General features: G+C 41.0%; 1 protein-coding gene across 21 annotated transcripts in view; it reads left to right on the forward strand.

Annotated features, from left to right (window-relative positions):
• The window catches only part of SIPA1L1 (signal induced proliferation associated 1 like 1), a 350,224-nt gene that overhangs the window by 321,573 nt on the left and 4,922 nt on the right, over positions 1 to 23,729 (forward strand). For 10 of the 21 annotated variants that reach the window (XM_074327262.2, XM_074327265.2, XM_074327261.2 and 7 more), the window contains 4 exons: positions 5,323 to 5,466; positions 6,870 to 6,999; positions 9,708 to 9,792; positions 10,422 to 10,847. In XM_074327262.2, coding sequence (XP_074183363.2) covers positions 5,323 to 5,466; positions 6,870 to 6,999; positions 9,708 to 9,792; positions 10,422 to 10,565 — 503 coding nt within the window. In that variant the 3' untranslated portion in view covers positions 10,566 to 10,847. Of the gene's footprint in view, positions 1 to 5,322; positions 5,467 to 6,869; positions 7,000 to 9,707; positions 9,793 to 10,421; positions 10,848 to 23,729 lie in introns of those variants that run through there. The other 11 variants (XM_074327274.2, XM_019733526.3, XM_019733529.3 and 8 more) reach the window with 4 other exon arrangements.

Below are 23,729 nucleotides of genomic sequence, written 5' to 3' on the forward strand. Positions count from 1 at the left end.
GTTTCATTTATTTCCTCCCCTCTACTAATTTTTGGCTTTATTGGTTCTTTTTTTTCTAGATCCTTGAGGTGTAAAATTAGGTCAGTTGAAATTTTTTTTGTTTCTTGATTAGGCATTTATCAAGATGAACTTCCCTCTCAGAACTGCTTTGCTGCATCCCATAAGTGTTGGTATATTGTATTTCCATTTTCATTTGTCTCATGGTATTTTTTTATTTCCCTTTTGATTCTTCTTTGACCCATTGGTTATTCAGTAGTGTGTTGTTTAAACTCCACATGTTTATGAATTTTCATTTTCTTGTTGTAGTTAATTTCAAATTTTATACCATTGTGGTGGGGAAAGATGCTTGATATGATTTCAGTATTTTAAAATTCATTAAGACTTGTTTTGTAGCCTAACATATGATCTATCTTGGCTAATGTTTCATGTGTGCTTAAGAAGAATGTGTATTCTGTTGCTTTTGGATGGAATGTTTTTTATATATTTGTTAAGTCCATCTGGTCTAAAGTGTTGTTTAAGGCCGATGTTTCCTTATTTATTTTCTGTCTAGATGATCTACCCATTGATGTAAGTAGGGTGCCAAAGTCCTCTACTATTTCTGTATCACTGTCTATTTTTTCCTTTAGGTCTGTTAATATTTGCTTTATATACTTAGGTGCCCCTATGTTAATGTGTAAATATTTACAAATGTCATATCATCTTTACAGTCTTTGTTTTAAAATCTATTTCATCTGATATGAGTATAGCTGCCTCGGCTTTGTTTTGGTTTCCATTTGCCTGAGATATCTTTTTCCATCCCTTCATTTTCAGTCTGTATGTTGTTACATCTAAAGTGAGTCTCTTATAGGCAGCATATAGAAGGATCTTGTTTTTTAATCCATTCAGCCATTCTTTGTCTTCTGATTGGAGCGTTTAGTCCATTTACATTTAAAGTGATTACTGATAGGTATGTACTTATTGCCATTTTGTTAATTGTTTTCTGTTTTGTAATTTCTCTGTTCCTTTCTTCTTTCTTGCTTTCTTCCTTTGTGATTTGGTGACTTTCTGTAGTGGTGTGCTTAGATTTGTTTCTCTTTATATTTTGTGTATCTACTATAGGTTTTATGGCTTTGTGGTTACAAGGAAGCTTACATATAACAATTTATATTTATACAGTCTATTTTTAGTTGATGACAACTTAAGTTTAAATGCATTCTAAAGCTCTACATTTTTACTCTCCTCCTACCCCCAACATTGTATATTTCTGATGTCACAGTTTACATCTTTTTATCTTGTGTATCCCTTAATAAATTATTGTAGTTATAGTTATTTCTACTATTTCTATCTTTTACCCGTTATCCTGGCTTCATAAGTGATTAATCCACCACCTTTACTATATATTTACCTTTTCCAGTTAGATTTATACTTTGATAACTTCACTAGATAGTGTATTCTTGATTGGAAGTTTTCTTCATTCAGGACTTTGAATATATCTTACCACTGCTTTCTGGTCTGCAAAATTACTGCTAGAAAATCTGCTCAGAGCCTTATGTGGGCTCCCCTGTACCTGACAAATTATTTTTCTCTTGCTCCTTGACTTTAACTTTTGACATTTTAATTATAAGATGTTTTGGTATGGTTCCATTTGGGCTCATCTTATTTGGAACTCTCTGGACTTTTTGGATCTGGATTTGTTTCCCACCCTTTCTTTCTCTTCTCTACTTCCAGGACTCTCATAGCGTGGATGTTCGTCCACTTGATGTTGTCTCATAAGTCCCTTCAGCTATCTTCACTGTTTGTTTTTTTCTTTTGGCTACTCTAATTGAGTTCCATTTCCTTGTCTTCAAGTTTACTGGTCCTTTTTTCTGCTTCATCTAGTCTGCTGTTGAACCCCTCCATTATATTTTTCAGTTTAGTTATTGTGTTCTTCAGCTCTGTGACTTCTATGTGATACTTTCTTATATTTTCTATCTCTTTGTTGAAGCACTCACTTTGTTTATTTGTTTTCTCCCAAGCTCTGTAGCAACATTATGACCATTATTTTTAACTCTATCAGGTAAATAACTTACCTCCATTTTATTAAAATTTGTTTTTCTGTGATTTTATCTTGTTTTCATTTGGAACGTGTTCCTCTGTTTCTTCATTTTTCTTGACATTCTGTATAGACGTCTATGCACTAGATGAAACAGCCCCCTCTTCCAGTCTTGAAGGAGTGACCTCGTGTAAGGCATGAACCTTATTGTTTACTCCTGCCCTAGCTCTTGCTTTTCTCTTCAACTTTGTGATGTCCAAACAGCCAACTTTATTTTTAGTTGAGGTGTGCCAAGACCTGTCAGTGTCCCAAAGGGGAGGAGCTCAGTCAGTACTTAGATTCATGCTGATTGGAAGCCAGATCCTCTGGCAGCAGCTTTTAAAGTATGCAAAGGGACCACAGGCTTAAGCCTTGCTGGTCATCATAACCAGGCAATATAGAGGTGTCACAAAATCGGGGTGCCAGATGAGTGTATAAACTTCCTTCTGGGAGATATTGGTGAGCTGGAGTGAAGCAGAGGAAGAAAGCATTGGCCTCTGTTTCCTGAGAAGTCCCTTCATAGGCCAGCCCCTAGTTTAATGCCAAACCTGAAGCCAGCCGCTCGGCCAAAGCTCCAGAACAAGAAATAATCCTCTTTCACAGAAAGACTGGAGTTTGTTTCAGTCTGCTGTCTGTGCAGTGTCCTAGTAAAGATATAATGCCAAGAACTATCTCTCTAATTGTTACCGTCCCATGGAACCCAGGAATGCAAGTCCCCCTGGCCACCAGAGTCAATCCTTTGAGTGGCAGCCACAAAAACAGGGCAAAAATACAGATTTCCAGACCATCCCCAAGACCTGAATTTGAATTTGAATACAAAGGTGTATTTGGGGAGTTAGTACTTTTTCCAAACTTCTGCGGTGCTGCTATGAGTGGGTAAATTTGGCTAAGACTAGATTAGTTATTTCTTAGAGACTGTATCCACTGGTTGCCTTCAGTCACCTCAGAACCCAGGCTTGCCATTGTTCTCTGTCTCTCCAAGGATGTGACGATATTGCCTCTGGTGTCAACCGCTTGTTTGTTGACTCTTCCATTTACTCAGTGGGCCAGCAAGTATTATTTTAGGAAAAGGCATATTGATGGTGAGGCACCTCCATGTTCTTGCCTTTGGTTCATAAATGCCTTGTTTGCTCTGTGACCTAACTAGATCCCAATTTATAAAGGGCCATTTTCTGTGACTGTGGGTTTAAATTTGCCCTTTTCTTTCCCCTTTCTCTGTCCAGTCCCATTCCAGGGTTGTCTTTTGTACCTACCCTCCCTGCTTATGACCCAGCACAACAGATACCTGTTATGGAACCTATGTTCCTGCTTGTGGATTATACATATGGCTATAACCCCATTTCCCTTCTGCCACCCCCCTTTTTTCTGGGAATTTTGTGTCCATTCATACCCACATTTCTTTTCCTTCTACTGCCTCTCAAAGCAGTACTTTCTTTAAATCTGCTGCTTGCCTAACTTGATTTCTCCCTGCATTATTTGTGAACGCTCAGCTACTCTCATGACTATACCACCATCGTCTCCATCCCACTTCTGTTCCCATTCTCCCCTTCTCACCTATGACAGACGTTACTCAAGGATCATGCCAGCCTCCCCTTCCCCACGCCTTCATCCAACTGCGGCTTGAATCTGGTTTCTCTTTGCTCCAGGAGGTCACCCCCAAAGAACTAAAATTGACACATACAATTGACACATATTAGGTCCTGGTAGTGACCGAAGATGCCTTAAACCTTTTGTCCCCACACTGGGGCCACACTCTCCTGAATTCCATTGCTCCTACAATTTCATACCTACCTTGAATGCTTCTCTCACGTCCCTGTACCTTTTATTAACATTTGCAGCAGTGAAAACAAACCCTTTGTGAAGCCTTCTCTGCATGTGTCATGTCAGCGTAGGCGCTGCCTTCTGGAAGCTTCCATTCTAGGAGAGCAGCCCCGACCCCCCACACAGTCACTGTTCAGCAGAGGAAGCCTGGGGTTAAAGGCTGGGCCCTGAGGAAGGGAAAAAACCAGCTGCCCTCTCTGAGCTCACCTTTTGTTTCCTGAAAATCAGGCAGCAGCATGGTGATCTCATGGCCTAATCTGAGCGATCCTTGCTGGCCTGATCCCTCAGCCCTGCCTCATTTGGTGTAAATGCCACTGAAATGTGTTTGGGCAATGCGGAGGGGTGACTTCTTTTTCCCCTATGTGGAAATTTGAGCCCCAGAGATAAAAGGGCAGAAGGGTTGTGGTCTCTAAAATTGTCTGTTCCACCTACTTACCCTTGGTGGGAGCAAGTTGAAATAGAACAAGCGTTTAATATCTGGCAGTATTTGTTGATTTCCATTTACTCATAATTTTGCTAATTTTAAGCACATTAATAACTGGCAGCTGCACTTCCAGAGCAGTTCTGTATATAATTTGAAAGGGAAAATAAGCACTAAATATACTCTGGTTTACCAGGCTCTCATAATTGACGAAACTTTTTAACTCCTTGTAAACAGGTATTTCTGGAGTTGCTTACAGATTGTAACTGAGAGTTTCACCTCTGGTTCTGTGTTTGCATGGACTTCAGGGTCACAGTCACATTCTGAGGGTGGCCTTTCTCATGAACTTGCACGCTCCACCCTTGTTTCCACCCCAGCTTCTGCCCTCCGGAGAGCATTTACATTTCATGAGCCCCCCAGCCCTCCCTCCCTCCCTGTCCTCCGCCTTCATGAACTTGAGCAGTAGCAGCATGCCCTCTTATGGCACAGAGTGGCTCACTGCACCATTCCTCCCTGCCCCAGGCTAAGCAAAGCTTAGTTCTTAGGATGACTTAATATTTGTATTTAAAAAATTGTCACCGTAGAAGGAGCTCAGTCCAAAACTACTGACCCCAGGAGTTGCTTATCGCGTCCTTGGGAAAGAGAAGGCCTGTTTACCCAGCCTGAATCCTTTCACTCTGTGGGGAAAAGCGAGACGCTGGAGCTGCCCTGGACCCCACTGTGGACAAAGAGCTCCTACAAAAGCAGACATATTAGCTCCGTGCAAAAGTAACTTTTCCATGACTCACACTACTAGAAATGAGATAGTAGAAGGTTATTTAAAAAGGAAAAAACAAGACTTAAGACTGGAGGAAGCCAATATCCATAGTTCACCTCAGCTTTAGAATGGCCACTAATGGCCTGCTAGCCTAAAAATTAATTCTAGGTAACGAATGACTTCCAGCTCTCTATGGTAACAGAAAATAAATAAGCTCGCGAGTGGTTCTCCTGTGGGCATGAGAAGTGTCTTTTCCCTCGTCTCGTCCTGCAGGAGAGTTCTCGGCCTCAGACAGTTCCCTCACCGACGTCCAGGAGACCCGAAGGCCCATGCCCGACCCCGGCCTGATGCCCCTGCCTGATGCTGCTGCGGATTTGGATTGGTCCAACTTGGTGGATGCCGCCAAGGCCTATGAGGGTGAGTCCACTGAAGATCCAAGCAGACAGCACGGGGCCGGGCAGGGCCACGCTGAGGTGTGGGCCGTGTGAGTGCTCTGGTCAGGTCTGTTCACTCTGCTTCTTCAGACACACTGACAGCACATGCCCTTTACTGGCACAGCCAGAAATGAGCTGAACTAACACTTATTGAGCACTTCAGCAGGGGCACACATCGTCTGACTTAATCAGATGGAATCTGGTGTTTCCTCTCCACAGGTATTCATTACATGGAGGCTTTACTGCCCTGTATGTGGGAAGGGCGGGCGCTGTCACTTGACTGAAAAGAACATGGTCTTTCATCATGTCGTAAAGACATCATTGCTAAATGCACAGTTGGATCTGTTAGGATGCTTGCCCTGCCCCGGTCCTGGCACATGTTGGGGGCTCCCCCTGCCCTTCCCATTCACCTCTCCTGTGTGTGGCAGCACATTTCCTGTCCTCTTGTTCCTGGGCCCACCCACTGGCTGTGTGCTCGCTCCAGGCCGCTGGTTCTTAATTGTAGGTCCCTAGACTGGTGCTGACCTGGTTCCCCGGAATATAAAAAAACTAAAAACAATGCTGTCTTGTGTGTTGACATAAGTCTGTCAAGTGCCTTTTTTGGAATAGATTGACTTATTCTAAGATAAAAATGAAGATGCTAGCAGATGATTTGTTTGGGGGGGTGGGGTTCATTTGTTGTTACTGCTCTTGAAGAATTGAAAGTGGCTATTCCGTCGGGCTCCAGTTTTTGGGAGAAATTGATTAGGCCAAAGAATTCAGTTTGGCAACTAGGAAGCAGTCAACAAGGCATCCCTATTTTCACTGGCAATTCCCCAATAGTAACTGGATTTTAAATTTCAGTTTGTTGGTCACTCTCCTATATGTAAAGTGGTAGCAATTTTGTGTTTCTAATGGGAGGGTTTTTCTAATTTGATTTTGGTTTTTGGGGGCTCAAGTTTTCAGTAGCTATATTTTGAAGCACACGTGGTGTGGACATGGGTTAAAGCCCACCAAGGTGCCCCGGCATCTTATGGAAAACATACTTCAAGTCTCAAGAAACTTAATACCAGCTCTTTAGTGCATTGTATATCATCGCTGAATGGAAAGCCTTGGTCTGGAAGTTTGGCGCAAGGCCTGTGTCCAGGGAAATGTTTAACAGAATGCTATTTGATGAGCAAGAGGAAAAGAAGACTAAACATTGATTCACAACAACTTTTTTTTTAAGGGAAATTACAATGCCCCCATCCTCTTACAGCTTAACACAGAATACTTTCTTCCTGTGAGGCTTCTGATGCTTCCCTGCACGTTGATTAGATGACTGTCACTGTGGCCGTTTGGTGGCTTGATCGATAGGGCTCAGGACATGGTTCCAGAAAGCTGAATGGCGTCTTCTCTCCTTTCCAGTCCAGAGAGCCTCATTCTTTGCTGCTAGTGATGAGAACCATCGCCCCTTGAGTGCTGCATCCAACGGTGACCAGCTTGAGGACCAGGCTCTGGCCCAGATGACGTCCTACAGCAGGTTGGTCACCCAATGGTGAGGTCCCCACTCTGCACCACATACCAGCTACACTAGTGCCAGCAGATGGGGAAGGGGAGACGGAGGCCATGGGGATTAGCTGAATGACGCTCTTCCCTTCACTGCGGTGCCTGGCACTTCACATTTTAGTTAGAACATTTTGTAACTAAATAGTGTAAATACAATTAAACTGGCCTTGACGTAAAGCAGTAATTATGAAATTCATTGTTATTTAATGCCATAATACCTTTATGCCCTTGGGGCTTATCAGTAAGGTAAGAAAAATCATTTGCACTGAAACATGCCCCCATTCCTGTGCAGTTAGTCTTTGAATCTGTTCCCCAGCTCTCAGTTGGCCATCTTGTAAATACGCCTGTGTCTTAGCAGTTCCAACGTGATACTTCCGATCTACATCAGACATGAGTCACCAAGATAGTTAAGATTGAATGTAAAATACGTAAGCAATAACGGAAGCCCAGAGAGTTTTCTTGTGAGTTAAGAACATGGACTTTGACTCCTGTTTAACTGTGCAGAGGCTGACTTTTTCCATTTTCCCCTCAGTTGCAAGTGGGGAGGATATTGGATATGTGTGTGATATTACTGTACAGCAGGTCCTTGAATAGTATTGTTTCGTTATGAGGTGCTGTAGGAACTGAACTCTCGGTTGTGTCAATTAGCCTGTGGTAAAATTGGTTGGTTGTTACACATTGTTGATAGGTTCTGCAACTTGCAGTGGGAACTCATTGTATATTAGAACATCCCAGGAGTCAGCCGTGGAACATGGAGTAAGCACTTTTTGATGCAGAATAATCTCATCCATTTGAAACCTCTTCCCTTAAAACCCTTGAGGATGATCATGAATCCAGGTATCTATAAAACTTGGTCAGAAACAGACAATTAACAGGCAAATGAGTGTGGTATAGATCACATGATGTACTGTGGTTTGTGTTGAAGACATCTCAGAGCAAGTCTGCATGGAAACACTATTTGTACAGAAACTATAAAAGCGATGGATCGTTTGTCATGAGTGTCACCAACAGATGCTGCATTCACTCTTACCATTGGGACAGCTAGAGAGTGGCAGTTAGTTTGGCTGCTGAAAATTAAAAAAAAAAGAAAGAAAATTGCAGAGTTGGGGTGGAGTGCAGCCCAAAATGTACTTCTTGGGATGAGGTCTCCAACAAAGAGATTCTGCGTGAGCAAAGTCCATTTTCCTAAGAAAGGATTATTGAACAGTTTTTAACCCTTTCTAGAATCATAAGACAACGGTGATGATCGGCTCTTTGTTCAGTGTGGATGAACAAATGCAAACGGAGTTACATATGTTTTGAAAAACTACCAGTGCATGCACAGACATAGAATTCATTTTGAAAACCTCCAGAAGTCAAGATAAGCTGCTAAGAGTTGCTTCAGTCCTGACAAACTGTGTGACTGCAGCAGCCCTGCCAGGAGCTGTGATTGGGCTCGGTGTCTTGTGAAGGACACCCCCACCCCCCATCCAGTGATTCTGTTAAGCACCACCCTTATTCGGCCATCGCTTTGCCCTTCAACCCATCCAAACCTGAGCAGCTTGTTGGACCATATTGTATGGCTGTGGATTGTCACTGACCACTTACCTTTTAAAATACATGTATTGTCAGCTTTTAGTGGTTGTCTTATCTTAGAAGTTCGAAGATCGTTATCATTTCATTTATTTGCAGCCTTTGCCACCGTGCATTTTACCTTTTGGGCTTGTAGATCTAGAATTAGCAGAAGACATCAACACAGCTCGTTTTAGGTCAGGAATTCTAACTTGAACTTTGATTTTTAAAGTGAAGAATACCTCTGATTCCAGGATTCCAATAATTCAGAATCATTAGCTCTTCCCCTTGGACCTCTGGAAAGAGGCAGCTGCCTGTTATCCCAGTGGAAGGCTTTAGATTCTCGATTGCATAGCTCTGAGGGTTGTGCCTAGCTGGAACTCACTCAGAAACTTGCCACAGCTTGAATTCAGGTCAAGGAGAGTGGGGGAAGGACAGCTGACAAGGGTCTTCAGCCCTTGCCCAGCCATGTCATAGGTCGAGCCAGTTGGGTGCCCTTCTCATCCTGTAGCTCACCCTGCTTTTGGTACGCTTCTAGCATGGCATTATTAATGCTTAAATAAAATGGGAGAAACTAAGAGTGTGGGCCTCATTTGCTGATCATAATAGGAAAGAATTTAAGACATTAAGGTTGGACTGACAGGCTTTTGAAACATGGATTCTGGTTTTTAAAAGTATTTTAAGCTATTTAGACTAGTTTTTAAGATGTGAGCATGATCACTTAGCTGCCACTGTATGGGTAGCCACAGGCTAGTTCCTGGGGAACCAGAAACCTGCCCTGTCCTGGTCACCCCAAGGTGGAGCTTGCTCTCCTCTTCTTAAAACCACTAAAGACATAGGAATCATTTCATTGTTTGACAGTTGGATCTGCCAGAAAGTACCTCTTGTGCTGCCAAAGAAACCATTTTCACTTATTGTCCTATATTCTTTTGTCACAAAAATACAGTATCTTTAACTAAGGAAGTTACTGATTGGCTGTAGGTTACACTTGTGTAACCTTTTGTTAAAATTACCATTTTCTTTCTTAAAGTGACAAATGCACATTGAAAGTTATTTTACAAATACATCCGCCTCATTAAAAACAATGTCAAACAAACCCAGCCATGGAGGCTCCCACCAACGTGGGCTTTTGTTTCTTGTTCCCAGCAGTAAAGACTCCTCTCCCACTCTGGCTTCTAAAGTGGACCAACTGGAAGGGATGCTGAAGATGCTCCGGGAAGATTTGAAGAAGGTAAACACATGTTTTCAAAGTAAATTGCCCGATCTGTGCTAACTGTCCTTGAACTGTGAGAGTTCCACTAACTGTAGTGTTAGTGGCATAAGACGTGGGGGTTTTCCCTATTTTCTCAGCGTGCACACGTGCTTGGAGCTCAGTTCCTACTGACACAATAGTGCAAGAAGGCCTTCATCATTGTTCTCTTTTCGTGGAAGCCTTTGAACCTCAGCCAGCCTCCTGGCCTCCCAGCTCCTTGTATATTGTGTCAATAGCTTAGACCCACGCATCGTCATTGTTATTTGGGCTTTCAGGCCAAGACCCGCGTCTCCTTTTGTTTCTTGAGTGGCTTTGACTGTATTGAGGCAACAGCCACCAAAACAGTTGTCCCGAATTTACCAGTCCTCATTATCAAAGACATTAAAATAGACATTAAAGTATTTACATTCCAAAATAAACCTATAATGAATGCTGTGGGGTTAGAGTATCTTGACATCCAGGAGCGGGCCTTGTACACAGACGCGCTTAGTAGAATGAAGACTGGGGACGGGCGAAGGGTCCAGACAGATCCATGGACACTCCTCCTAACAGCCCAGCGAACTGGGACCCCCCCCCTTAGTCCTTTTCTACTCTGCTCTACCTCCCAGGAGAAAGAAGACAAAGCCCACCTCCAGGCGGAAGTTCAGCACTTGCGAGAGGACAACCTGAGGCTGCAGGAGGAGTCCCAGAACGCCTCCGACAAGCTGAAGAAGTTCACCGAATGGGTCTTCAATACCATAGACATGAGCTAGGGCAGGCTGAGGTAGACAGGAGAGAGGGACCCGGGGCGCCTCTCGTGAGGTGGGGCAGCCCCTTAGCCGTGCCATTGATCACATTCTCAGTGCGCCCTCCTCAGCTTCCTACTCGCCCTCTTTCCGGGAGTGCACAGCAATTGCAGATCAACAATCATTATCTGCCTTTTGTAGAAAAGAAAAAAAGTAAAAATTTTAAAAAGTAAAATAAAAGTTTAACTGCTAAAATGTGAATGTCTTTATTTTTTTGCACAATATCTTTATCTGTTACGTATTTAAGAAGAAACTGGGCCTAGGACCAGGGTCCCCCTAGCCCATCTGCCTCTAATTCTATCAGCTCTTTCTTAACTATTTCAGGTAACCCAAGCTTTCCCTCATTATCCTGACAAATGTCATTGTTCCTAGGAAATAAAAGTTTTTAAGAATTGTTTATTTGGTGAGGGGGATTTCCTTACCTTCGTTCCTAAAATGCCTGGGGAGGGAGGTATTTTTAGCGTCTCTTGAATGACTTGTGCATGAGCTGGGCAGTTTGTACCTGTCTTACAGAGATTAGCAGGGTCGGGGTTATTTAACAACAGCAAGTCAGCGAACCAGAGAGAAGAGATAGTGCCTGTGGGCCACGCCCCTCTTCAGTCCTACATGGTGACATCACTCCCTCCTTCCTCTCCCCAGGGAGATGGTCCCAGGTGCTGTGTGCTCCTCAGATCCAGAGCCCCTTTTTGGTTTGACTTAAATGAATCCCACCAAATTGGAATCAGCCTCTCTACAGCTTCCTGGCTCCAAACTAAAATATTATTTTTCAAATGCATTTTGCTCAAAAGTATAGTTTTGTATGAAAGTGTGGCAAAATTGTATTTTTAGTTCACTCAAAATGACCATATTAAGACATCCTAGTTTCCAAAGCAAGATTTCACCAGTATCTGTTACTAGGAAAAGTGAATGTTAAATTGTGAATTTTCATACTTGCTTGTTAGGAGCAATGACTGTGATAATGGAATGGGCTTTTGAAACCTGCATGTCCTACTGTGCAATTTAAGCGCGGCATTTTCTGCATCCTTTTGTAACCACCCAAAGGATTCTGCTGCAGAAATGGTTGATGTGCTATTTTTCCTGTCTAGTGATACAACTGCTTTGGGCCCCTGGCCATTATTCAAGGCCCTCAGTCCTGCAGAGCACAGACACTGGGTGCACCAGTGTTGAGGGACCCCAGGGGAGCCCCTGGGGACCCTGTTTCTAGCCTTCATAATTGTCAATGAACTGACACCTGTGCTCCATCAGTGGCAACTCTGGTATACGGGGGAACATTCAGCAATCTAGTGTCATCTGCTTGGATGTTCCCTGCCCCAAGTAATCCCAACTCTTTCCTCTCTTCATCCCTGAAAGACACAGGATGGATTTTCCTCTCTTGTCTCCCCACCCCCACCACCAGATTTTTATGCTCTAGTTTCATCCATGATTGTGATTTCTCCATGGGATTTTTCTTTTTTTTCTGGTGACATTTCTATCATGGAAATCGGAAGATTTCAGAGTGCTTTGTAAAGATCTCAATTGTCTCTTTCCCTGTTTGACTTATATGAAGGAGATTGTACATTGCCTGATAATCTCTTTGTAAACGGGAACTATCACTGACATCCAAGCATTCTGAAGGCTTGCTTATCCTTCTGAGTTTAGTTTTCATTTTGTTTCACATTTTGTTTGGGGACTTGGGGCAAGCTATTTATTAGAGTTTTGCAACAGAGTTCTTGTTTGAAGCCTTTAAAGACTACTTGTAAAATTCAAACAATAAAATTCATTTTAAACGCTCTTTTAAAACGCATTGGTATTATTGCTTTTTCTTACTTGAAAAACCACCCCGTTTTCTTATTCGAAAGACCACCCGGTAGCTCACTGGCCATCCTTGCATCCTGATCTTTTCCTCAGGCACCATTAATACTAAAGATGATTCTTGAAAGTTTCTGTCCCTTTTAGAATTTTAATAAGCTTTTTTTACTGTCTGTTTACATGCCCATAGAGAATTCCTAAGTTGCCTTCTCCGCTTATGGTTTAATATTTGCAGAGCACTTTATAATTAGTTCTCTCTTCATTATCCATGTGTGGATTTGCCATAACAACATTGTCATTTCCTGAGACCAGCACATTTTTGGATTGGCTCTACTGTGTCCCCCAACTCACGATGTTAGATGTTATGTGCTCAGGGAATACAAATGCCAGTTAATATTAGGCTGTGCAAAATATAATTAGAAAAGTTAATCTACTGAAAAAGTAATCATGCACTCCAAAGCCAAACAGAACAACATTTTTAAATCGACCACGTCACTGTTCCTCTCCAGTGGTGCAGCTAATTGAGAGCTTACAGTCGAGTTTCTTTTTTTTTTTTTTAATTTGGTTCAGCAATTCTACAAATTCTAGAATTAACACAGGGTAAGACTGGATGCCACAAGATACACTGATTAGCAAGCTAAAAAGGTCTGTTTAGACCATGATTCTTACCTGGTTTGGAGGGTTTATACATTCTTTCCGAAGGGCTTGGGCATTGGTTTGGCAGTCCCTGGGAGAAGGTGTCACTGGCCTGTATTGATGGAGGATAGTCATTCAGGAGTTGACTGGAGGGGCCAATTGGTTGCACCCTTCAGGTTATAAACAGATTGGGTTGGGTTGGATTAATAATTCTTCAGATGGGGATAAAAATGATAGTCCAAAGGAAAAGGAAATAGGCCCAGCAAGCTTAAGTCATTTACCTCTAGTTAAATGCAGAACGCTGACTGAAAAGATTCCAATCTCACAGTAGATATATTCCAGCAATAATCTGGTGCTGCTTCCCTAAAATGAACAAATTTGAGATTAAAGTACAAGATGGCACCTTGGTTAGAAACACACATAACCAGTAATGACTTGGGCATTGTTAAACATGATCTATGTTATTTTAGAAGAATGATACCACAGTAATCTTGGATATCTTTTCCCTGTATGAATTATGCCACTAATGACTTGTCCATATAGAATTATCACACTCGGATAAAAAAAATAAACATTTAGACTGGGACTCAAATCCCAGCCATTATGTAGCAGCGTGTCTAGGTAAATTAATGAATCTCTTTGAGCTTGGTTTACTCATCTGGTAAAATAGTAACAGCCTCATATTTGTTTTAAAGATTAAATGAGATCATATGTGTAATGCCAGTGACTGAAAAATTGAACACACTCAAACTTGCCTCCCTTGTCCTGCGTCTCCAATATGTTAAAGCTTTTATACTGTTTTTCTAGGAGAGCTCTGACATATTAATAAAGTTTGGGTAGAAGAGCCCGGAGGAGCTCATTCACTCTGCTTAATATCAGTCAGGTGCTTTTAAGCCTTTGCTCTATATTTTAGAACAGTAACTCTCAAACTTGAGCTTGCATCAGAATTGCCTGAGGGTTTGTTAAAACACAGATCACTCGGCCTCACCCCCAGGATCTGTGATTTAGCAGATCTGGGATGGGAACTTAGAATTTATATTTTCTGCAATTTCCCAGGTGATGGTTTAGAAGCAGGACTTTTGGAGAATAGGTTAACAGGACGATATCCACACCCATTAATAGTTAAAAGAAACAGACACTACAGTGCAAGGCACTTAGCCATATCCACTATGTCCAGATACCTGAATATTATTTTGACAGGTGAAGGGATGGAAAAAGATATTTCATGCAAATAGAAAGAAAAAGAAAGCTTGGGTACCCATACTAAGACAAAATAGACTTTAAAACAAAGAATGTAAAAAGAGACCCAAGTGACATTACATAACAATAAAGGGGTCAATTCAAAAAACATATAATTGTAAATATCTACATAACCAACATAGGAGAACCTAAGTATATAAAACATATTAAGGACACAAAGGCAGAAATTAATAATACAGTAATAGTTGGGGACTTTAATACCCCACTTACTTCAATGGATAGATCATCCAGACAGGAAATAAATATGGAAATAATGGCCTTAAATGTCACATTAGAACAAATTGACTGAATAAACATTTATAGAACATTTCATTGCCAAACTGCAGAATACGTATTTTTCTCAAGTGTACCTGGAACATTTTCCAGGACAGATCACAAAACAAGCCTCAACAAATTCAAGAAGATTAAAGTATATCAAGCACATTTTCTGACTACAATGGCATGAATCTAGAAATCAACCACAGGAAGGAAACTAGGAAAAACACAAACACATGGAGATCAAACAATATGCTACTAATCAAACAGGAAATTAAAACCTACCTTGAGACAAATGAAAATGAAATGACAACTTTCCAAAAATTATGGGATACAGCAAAAGCAGTTCTAAGAAGGAAGTTTATAGTATACAGGCCTACCTCAAGAAACAGGTAAAGTCTCAATCTAACTTGATAACTAAAGGAACTAGAAAAAGAACAAACAAAAGCCAAAGTAGAAGGAAGGAAATAACAAAGATCAGAATGGAAATAAATGAAACAGACTAAAACACAATAAGAAAAATCGGTAAAACTAAGAGGTGGTTCTATGAAACAATAAATAAAATTGACAAACCTCTAGCCAGATTCATCAAGAAAAAGAGATGATATATTTATAAATAAAATCAGAAATGAAAGAGAAGTTACAATGACACCACAGAAATACAAGGGATCAAAAAAGAATACTATGAACAATTATATGCCAACACATTGAACAACCTAGAAGAAATAGATAAATTTTTAAAACAACCTACCCACACTGAACCAAAAAGAAACAAAATCTGAATAGGCCAATTACTAATAACAAAATTGAAGCAGTAATAAAAAAAACTTTCAACAAACCAAAGTCCAGGACCAGACAGCTTCATAGGTGAATGCTACCAAAAATTTAAAGAAGAATTAATAGCTATCCTTCTCAAACTATATCAAAAAATTGAAGAGGAATAAGTGCTTTCAAAGTCATTCTATGAGATCAGCATTACCCTGATCTCAAAACCAGACAAAGTTACTACAAAAAGAGAAAATTACAGGCCACTATTCCTGAGGAATATAGATGCAGAAATTCTCAACAAAATATTAGCAGTACGAATTCAACAAGACATTAAAAGGATCATACACCATGATCAAGTGGGATTTATTCCAGGCATGGATGGATGATTCAATATCTGCAAATGAATCAACATGACACACTACATTCACAAAACAAAGGATAAAAATCATATGATCATCTCAATAGGTGCAGAAATAGCATTTGACAAAATTCAACAACCGGGGCCGGCCCGGTGGCTCAGGCGGTTGGAGCTCCATGCTCCTAACTCCGAAGGCTGCCGGTTCATTTCCCACATGGGCCAGTGGGCTCTCAACCACAAGGTTGCCAGTTCAACTCCTCGAGTCCCGCAAGGGATGGTGGGCTGCGCCCCCTGCAACTAGCAACAGCAACTGGACCTAGAGCTGAGCTGCGCCCTCCACAACTAAGATTGACAGGACAACAACTTGACTTGGAAAAAAGTCCTGGAAGTACACACTGTTCCCCAATAAAGTCCTGTTCCCCTTCCCCAATAAAATCTTTAAAAAAAAATAAAAATTCAACAACCATTTATGATACAAATTCTACAACAAAGTTGTTGTAAAAGGAACATACCTCAACTTAATAAAGACTATATATAACAAAGTCACTGCTAACATCATAGTCAACAGTGAATAACTGAAAGCTTTTCCTCTAAGATCAAGAACAAGACAAGGATGCCCACTTTCACCACTTTTATTCAACACAGTATTTGAATTCTAGTCACAGCAACTAGATAAAAAAAAATAATAAAAGGCATCCAAATTAGAAAGGAAGAAGTTAAACTGTTACTATTTGCAGATGATTGATATGATACTATATATAGAAAATCCTAAAGACTATCAGAAAAACTATTCGTCTTAATAAATGAATTCAGTAAAGGTGCGGGATACAAATTGATATACAGAAATCTGTTGCATTTTTATACACTAATAACAAACTATCAGAAAGAGAAATTAAGAAAATGATCCTATTTAAAATTACAGCAAAAAGAATGAAATGCCTTGGAATAAATTTAACCAGGGAGGTGAAAGACCTATCCTCTGAAAACTATAAGACATTGATGAGAGAAATAGAAGAACACACAAATGGAAATCTATACTATGCTCAGGGATTGGAAGAATTAATATCCTTAAAATGAATCTACAGATTTAATGCAATCCCTATCAAAATACCAATTACTTTTTTCAGAGAACTAGAACAGATAATCCTAAAATTTATTTGGCACCATGGAAGACCCTGAATAGCAAAAGCAATCTTGAGAAAGAAGAGCAGAGTTGAAGGTATCACACTTCCTGATTTCAAATTACACCACAAAGCTATAGGAACCAAAAGACTATGGTAGTGGCACAAAACAGACACATCAATGGAACAGAATCGAGAGCCCAGAAATAAACTCTCACTTATATGGTAAATTAATCTGAAACAAAGGTGGCAAGAATATACAACGGGGAAATGATAATCTCTTCAATAAATGGTGTTGGGAAAACTGGATAGATACATGCAAAAAAAGAAAGAGAAAAGACACTGGATTCATATACAAAAATAAACTCAAAATGGATTAAAGATTTGAATGTAAGACCTGAAACCACAAAACTCCTAGAAGAAAACATAGGCAATAAACTCTTGGACATTGGTGTTTGAATTTTTTTTTTTTTTTTTTTTTTGATATGTCTCCTCGGGCAAAGTCAACAAAAACAAAGATAAACAAATGAGACTACATTGAACTAAAAAGCTCTTGCACAGCAAAGGGAAGCATCAACAAAACAAAAATACCTACTAATGGGAGAAGATATCTGCAAATGATGAATCTGATAAGGGGTTAATATCCAAATTATATAAGGAATTCATGAAACTCAACATCAGAAAAACAAACAATCCAATTAAAAAATAGGCAGAGGACCTGAATAGACATTTCTGTAATGAAGATACACAGATGGCCAATAGTCATATGAAAAGATGCTCAACATCACTAATCATCAGAGAAAGTGCAAATCAAAACCACAATGAGATATGTCCCCTTCCACCTGTCAGAATGACTACAACAAGTAAGTGTTGGCAAGGATGTGGAGAAAAGAGAACCCTCGTGCACTGTTGGTAGGATTATAAATTGGTGCAGGCACTATGGAAAAGAGCATAGAGGTCCCTCAAAATTTAAAAATAGAAGTACCATATGACCTAGCAATTTCATTTCTGGGTATTTATCCAAAGAAAACAAAAACACTAATGTGAAAATATATGTACCTGTAAGTTTATCATAGCATTATTTATCATAGCCAAGATATGGAAACAACCAAGGTAGGTGTCCATTGATAGATGAACGGATAAAGAAGATATGGGGTGTGTGGTACACACACAATGGACTATTACTCCTCAGTAAAAAAAGACTGAAATCTTGCCAATTGTGACAACATGGATGTACCCAGCAGGTATTATAAGTGAAATAAGTCAGACAGAGAAAGACATATAAGTGAAGTAAGTCAGACAGAGAAAGACAAATATTTATATGTATGATTTCACTTATATGTGGAATCTAAAAAATCAAAATAAACAGAAACAGACTCCTAGATACAGAGAACAAACTGATGGTTGTCAGAGGGATGGGGGTTGGGGAGTTGGGTGAAAAGGGAAAAGGAAAGAAGAGTGACAAACATCCAATTACAAAATAAATAAGTCATGGGCTATAATATACAGCATAGGGAATGTAGTCAATAATACAATAATAACCTTGTGTGGTGACAAATGGTTACTAGACTTGTGGTGATCCCATCGAAAGGTATATAAATGTCAAACCACTATGTGGTACATACACCCAAAGCTACTATAATATTGTATATCAACTATACTTTCAAAAGGTCAATAAATAAGAAATGTTTACCTGACTCCTGCTGCTGCCTAACAACCCATTTTTCTCTGCTTTTGTACAGAGAAAAGGGAAGAGTTGCTTATCCTCTTTATCCTTGAGATAAATTTCAGCTCAAAGACTTGAAGACAACTGGCGGTCTTTTCTGAGAAGATCATTGAAACCTGGTTTTAGTTTCTACTGCTTTGGCCCATCATTGTTCTCCTTTCTGAAGATCTCCCACCTTTCCCCAGGCCTGCCGGCATTCTGCTCCCTGATTCCTTGTCAGATTAGCCTTTCTGGTCCTCCATCCTTGCAAATCCAACATCTCCTCCTGTCTTGCCTTTCACACCTCAGACCCAATAGAGCTTTCACCTTCCCCTTTTTCATTACATCTCTCATTGTATGTTTTCCGTCACACTTGCCTTTAGTCCTGTGAACACGCACATCTCAAATTTCCTTTCATTACTTACTCTAAATGAGCACCTCTCATTATGCCTCTTAAACAGCAATTCTACCAGGCATAGTCCCGCCTTTAAAGATATGCAGCTCATTTTATCCTTCCCTTTGTATTCTCATGATCCATTTTCAACCTGAACGATCTCCCAGACAAAAAGATACCCTTTGGTACCTTACTCTTTAGATAAATACATTCCTTAGGGGATCTCATCATATGTTCTGGGGATGTATCTATCACTCATTTTTCTTAACTAAAGTGCTGTGTTCTCTTAAATGGGCTGATCTCCCTACACCTTTTTTCAGATCTTGTTAGTACTCCTCTGAGTCGCCTAATGAGTCCACCCAGACACGTAAGGAAAGCATCACAAAATGGCTCTCCACCAATACAATCCATCTCCTTTGGCAAAAGGATAAATGGCTTGGGAGGGTATGAGTTCTCCACTTCAGCACTGACACCTCCACTTCCCTACTGCCTTACATACTCCCAGCTCACTGTACACACTCACATAACCAGCCTGATAGGTGGCTATTTCAGTTGGTATCCTCTGGAAGCCATCACCACATCCAAGGGAACCCATTTTCTTCACCAACCTCAGCCTCTCTCTCTCTCTCTCTCTCTCTCTCTCTTTCTCTCTTACTCACACTCACACACTTCTATCACGTCTCCACCCTCACCTACCCTGTGTTCCTGGAAGTGAAAGCTCTTAGAAATACGTTTAAGAAAGGAGTTTAATTAAGTTCAAGTAGCAAATTAGAAGTGACTAATAAAGTTGCCTGGAGGTGGTCCTTAGTCACTCCATCTTAGGGAAGAGGTAGGATGGATTTGTAACTGATCTAGCAATTTTTCTCAAGAGCTTAAGGGTGTTTGTCTAGATACTTCTCTTAAGCAGCTTACATATTGTTCTGTAATCTTAAAACAATGAATATGCTTAGCAAACTCTTCTGTTTTAGTTGGTACAAAGATAAATTCAGCCAGTGTAGCCACATTTCAAATTAATGAGGCTATGCCTATTATAAGATGCACTGTAAATGTAGTCTACCTTAATATTAAAGATTCCAAGTGGAACAGGACTAGGACTTCATTTATGGGCACGAGGAACAAGCAATTCTACCCCAAAAGAGAACAGACCTGGTGGGGCGTAGGGAGGGCAGTGGATATAGAGTTACCACCATCTTTAAGTATTTGCTACACCGTGTTGTGAAGGAGGAACCGACTTTGATCTCTGTGGTTCTGACTGGAACTCTCTTCTTTCTCTTTTGGTTACTGAAAGCAGTGACCAGCTTTGAAATCCACACAAAAAATGGAATCAATGAATGTGAGTTGCAGGAAACAGCCTTTTGTCTCTGAGGTAGATGATCAATGGTGATTAGATGGTTTCCTGGGCTTGAAGCCAAGAACTGAGTTAGACCAGGAATCACTTTACAAAAATGCCATCATTTCACTTTTTCTAGTGGACTCTTGCTCTTTTTGAATAAACTTGGAGTCGTGAGTCACAGACTCAAGATGGAAAGGGACCTACCTTTAAAAATTATACATTTACCCCTCCCCCCCCACGCCAAGCCCAGGATTCAATCTCTTCGTCATCATCCAGCCATGTGTTCAGCCACCTGGGTTTGAGCACATTCAGTGATGGGGAACTCACAACTTCCTGAGGCAGCACATTTTATCTTTCATCTTTTAAGTCCTTCCTTATATTCAAGGAAAATCCATTTCCCTTTAATTTTTATAACTACTCCCAGTCCTACCCCTTCAGTTTATACAAACAAATATAAATTTTTCTTCCCAAGTAATAATCATCAATAGATGGGAAAGTAATTGAAAAATACCAAATCCAATGTTATTTCTTCCCCAGGACAAAAATTCCCTATTCTTTCGACTTCTCCTCATGTGTCATGGATTACAGCCCTTTCTCCACAATTATATAATCACCTATAATATGTATTAAAGGCATGATTGCTTTACATACACCGGCCCATTGAGTCCTCACAATGGTCTTATGAGGTGGGCACTATTATTGTGCACGTTTTACAAAATAGGAAACTGGTGTCAAATAATTTGTTTGCAGTCAAATAGCTGGTGAATCGGAGGGCTGGGGTTCAAACATAGGCCTGCGGTTCCAGAGCCAATACTTAATCTGTACTTTCTCAGTCATATTGGTCCCAACCTCTAGGTCCCCTGCATGGCCTGGTTGCATGGATCCTCGCTGAAGGAACCTAGACAGTGAGCATCCTAGACCCTGGGTCGTAAATGGGGTGTGCCGGGGGCCAGGGAAAACACCTGAAAGTATACCTGAAGGCCAGAGGACCAGGAGGAAGCCACCTCTTTCGGGGCCCCTCAGCAGACGGGGGGGTTGAAGTGCTTTAACATCCTCTCTCATACAATACAGATGTTCTCTCTATGAATTTCAGTTCAAGAAAACATCTGCTCCATCCAATCCCGGGCCAAACCTAAAGGTCTAAAAGGCTTTGATCCAGTGGTTCCTAAACATAAGCACCACTTAGAGAGGTTGTTTAAATTTCTATTCTTTGGCTCTAGACTCAGAGGTTCGGCATTAACAGGACTGGGGTGGATTATAGAATCTTTTTTTAATAAGCACCCCAAATGTTTATGACATGGATGGTTCCTGAACCAGTTTCTTTGAGAAACTCCACCCTAAGCTTTTAAAAGCCCCTGGACAGCTCTTCTGAGCCAGGCAGGAGCAAGTTAAGGCAAGGTATTATAGGTGAAGGTGTTGTCTGGCTTGCGATACCTAGATATTAATGCCTTGCTACCCTCCAGTAGGTGGGAAATGGCTGGCTGAGCCCAGCTGGTAGGCAGGGTTCTCTATGAGAGAAGAGTAGAGTTGCCATTTGAGGAGCCATTTACTCAGTGGCTGATAATTCTCAGCCTCACCCCATTCTATACCCAGGTTTTCCTTTTTTTAACCAAGAAGCGTTTGCTTACAGCCAATTCTATGCTTCAAAACCAATTTCTAAATATTGTATATAACACTTTTCCCTCCTTAGGATAAACTGAAACAAAGTTAATTTTATGCTTTGGTCTAATCAGAGCTCATTACTGATGTTGCTATAATATCCTGCTACCAGCTCTGTACCCTAGCAGTGATCAGGTAGGAGTCATGGCCTTCAAAGTTGGTCACTGTTTTCAGGAACCAAAAGATAAAGATGAGAGTTCCAGTTTATACTTCTAAGCCCGTCTGTCAGGAAACTGTGCCCAAAGTCCTTGCAGTCTGCCTGGTAAAGAAACAGACTGAGAGAAACAAACAAACAAAAAGCCCAGCTCCCAATTGTAAACCCGGGCAAACGCACTGACGCCTCCCGACGGCCTGTCAAGGCTGCAGCTGGGCACCTGCGAGTCAGTGTTCCTGTTCAGGCCCCCCTCCTTTAGCCAGTGTCTGGTGTTGATGGCTCCCTAAACTACAGACATACTTCAGAGATACTGTGGCTTCGGTTCCAGACCACTACAATAAAGTGAGTCATAACTTTTTTGCTGGTGGAGGGTTTTGTCTTCAATTTTTAAAAAACCAAACATCTGTGAAGTACAATAAAGCAAAGCACAATAAAACAAGGTATGCCTGTACTTCATACTTAGTTGCTTAAAAGAGCCACCATTTTATTATATACAATTTCACAATTCAGGAATTTGGGCAGGGCTCATTTGGGTGATTCTTCTGCTCCGTGTGGTATTAACCAGGGTGACTCAGTGGTACTCAGCTGGGCTGGCTTAGAGGCCTTCATTCACATTCCTGGCCCCTCAGTGGGGACAGCAGAAGGCTGGGTTCAGCAGGGCCCCTTCCCCTCTCTACAGTCTCAGAGCCTCTTCCTGTGCCCTCTCTAGCGTGATGGTTAGGCTTCTAAAATGGTACTCAAGACTCCAAGAGATTTAGGTGGAAGCTGCTAGCCTTCTTAAAACCTAGGTCCAGAAATGGCATAATGTTACTCCCCCAGGTTTTGTCAAGCCCAGAGTCACGGAGAGAGGAATAGACTCCACCTCTCAAGAGAAGCTTGTCATAGAACTTGCACTATCTTAAATCTCCCACATCCAGCCTCTTCTCTGGTTCCCACCTGATCAGAGACATTCTACCCTCACAGACGCCTAAATCCTTAATCAAGACTAGAATACCAGGTTCCAATTCAAGATGATGGTGTAGAAAGATCCTGAACTCGCTTCCTCCCATGGACACAACAAATCTACAGCTACATATGGAATAGTTTCCTCTGAAAGAAACCCAAAAACTAGCTGAGCAACTCCTACACATTGGGTAAATGAGAATAACCCACATCGAAGTGGGAAGGAGAAGCCTGAGACATAATCTCTCCATAAACTCTATCCCCGGTGTGGCATAATCGGGAAGAAACACACACCGAGCTTCTCCCTAAAGAGTAAAGTTTGAACTCTACATCTGGCACCCCAACTTTGAAGACATCTACCTGACAGACAAGCCCCCAAAACATCTATCTTTGAAAGTCAATGGGCATAGACACAGACAATGGTTTGGTGGTTACCAGAGGGTAAGGGGGGGTGGGGGTTGGGGGGTGGGAGATGAGGGTAAGGGGGATCGAATATATGGTGATGGAAGGAGAACTGACTCTGGGTGATGAACACACAATGGGATTTATAGATGATGTGATGCAGAGTTGTGCACCTGAAATCTATGAAATTTTGCTAACAATTGTCACCCCAATAAATTTAATAAAATAAAATTTAAAAAAAAAAGAAAGTCAGTGGGGCTTGTGTCCAAGAGACCCACAAGGCTATATATCAAACTAAGAAATAGTTCTTAAAGGACTTGCACATGGAGACCCCACGCCAGGGCCCAGGACAGAGG

Source organism: Rhinolophus sinicus, chromosome 3 (genome assembly GCF_057876585.1).
Source record: "Rhinolophus sinicus isolate RSI-liver-muscle chromosome 3, RSI-T2T, whole genome shotgun sequence".
In the NCBI taxonomy this organism is placed as follows: Eukaryota; Metazoa; Chordata; class Mammalia; order Chiroptera; family Rhinolophidae; genus Rhinolophus; species Rhinolophus sinicus.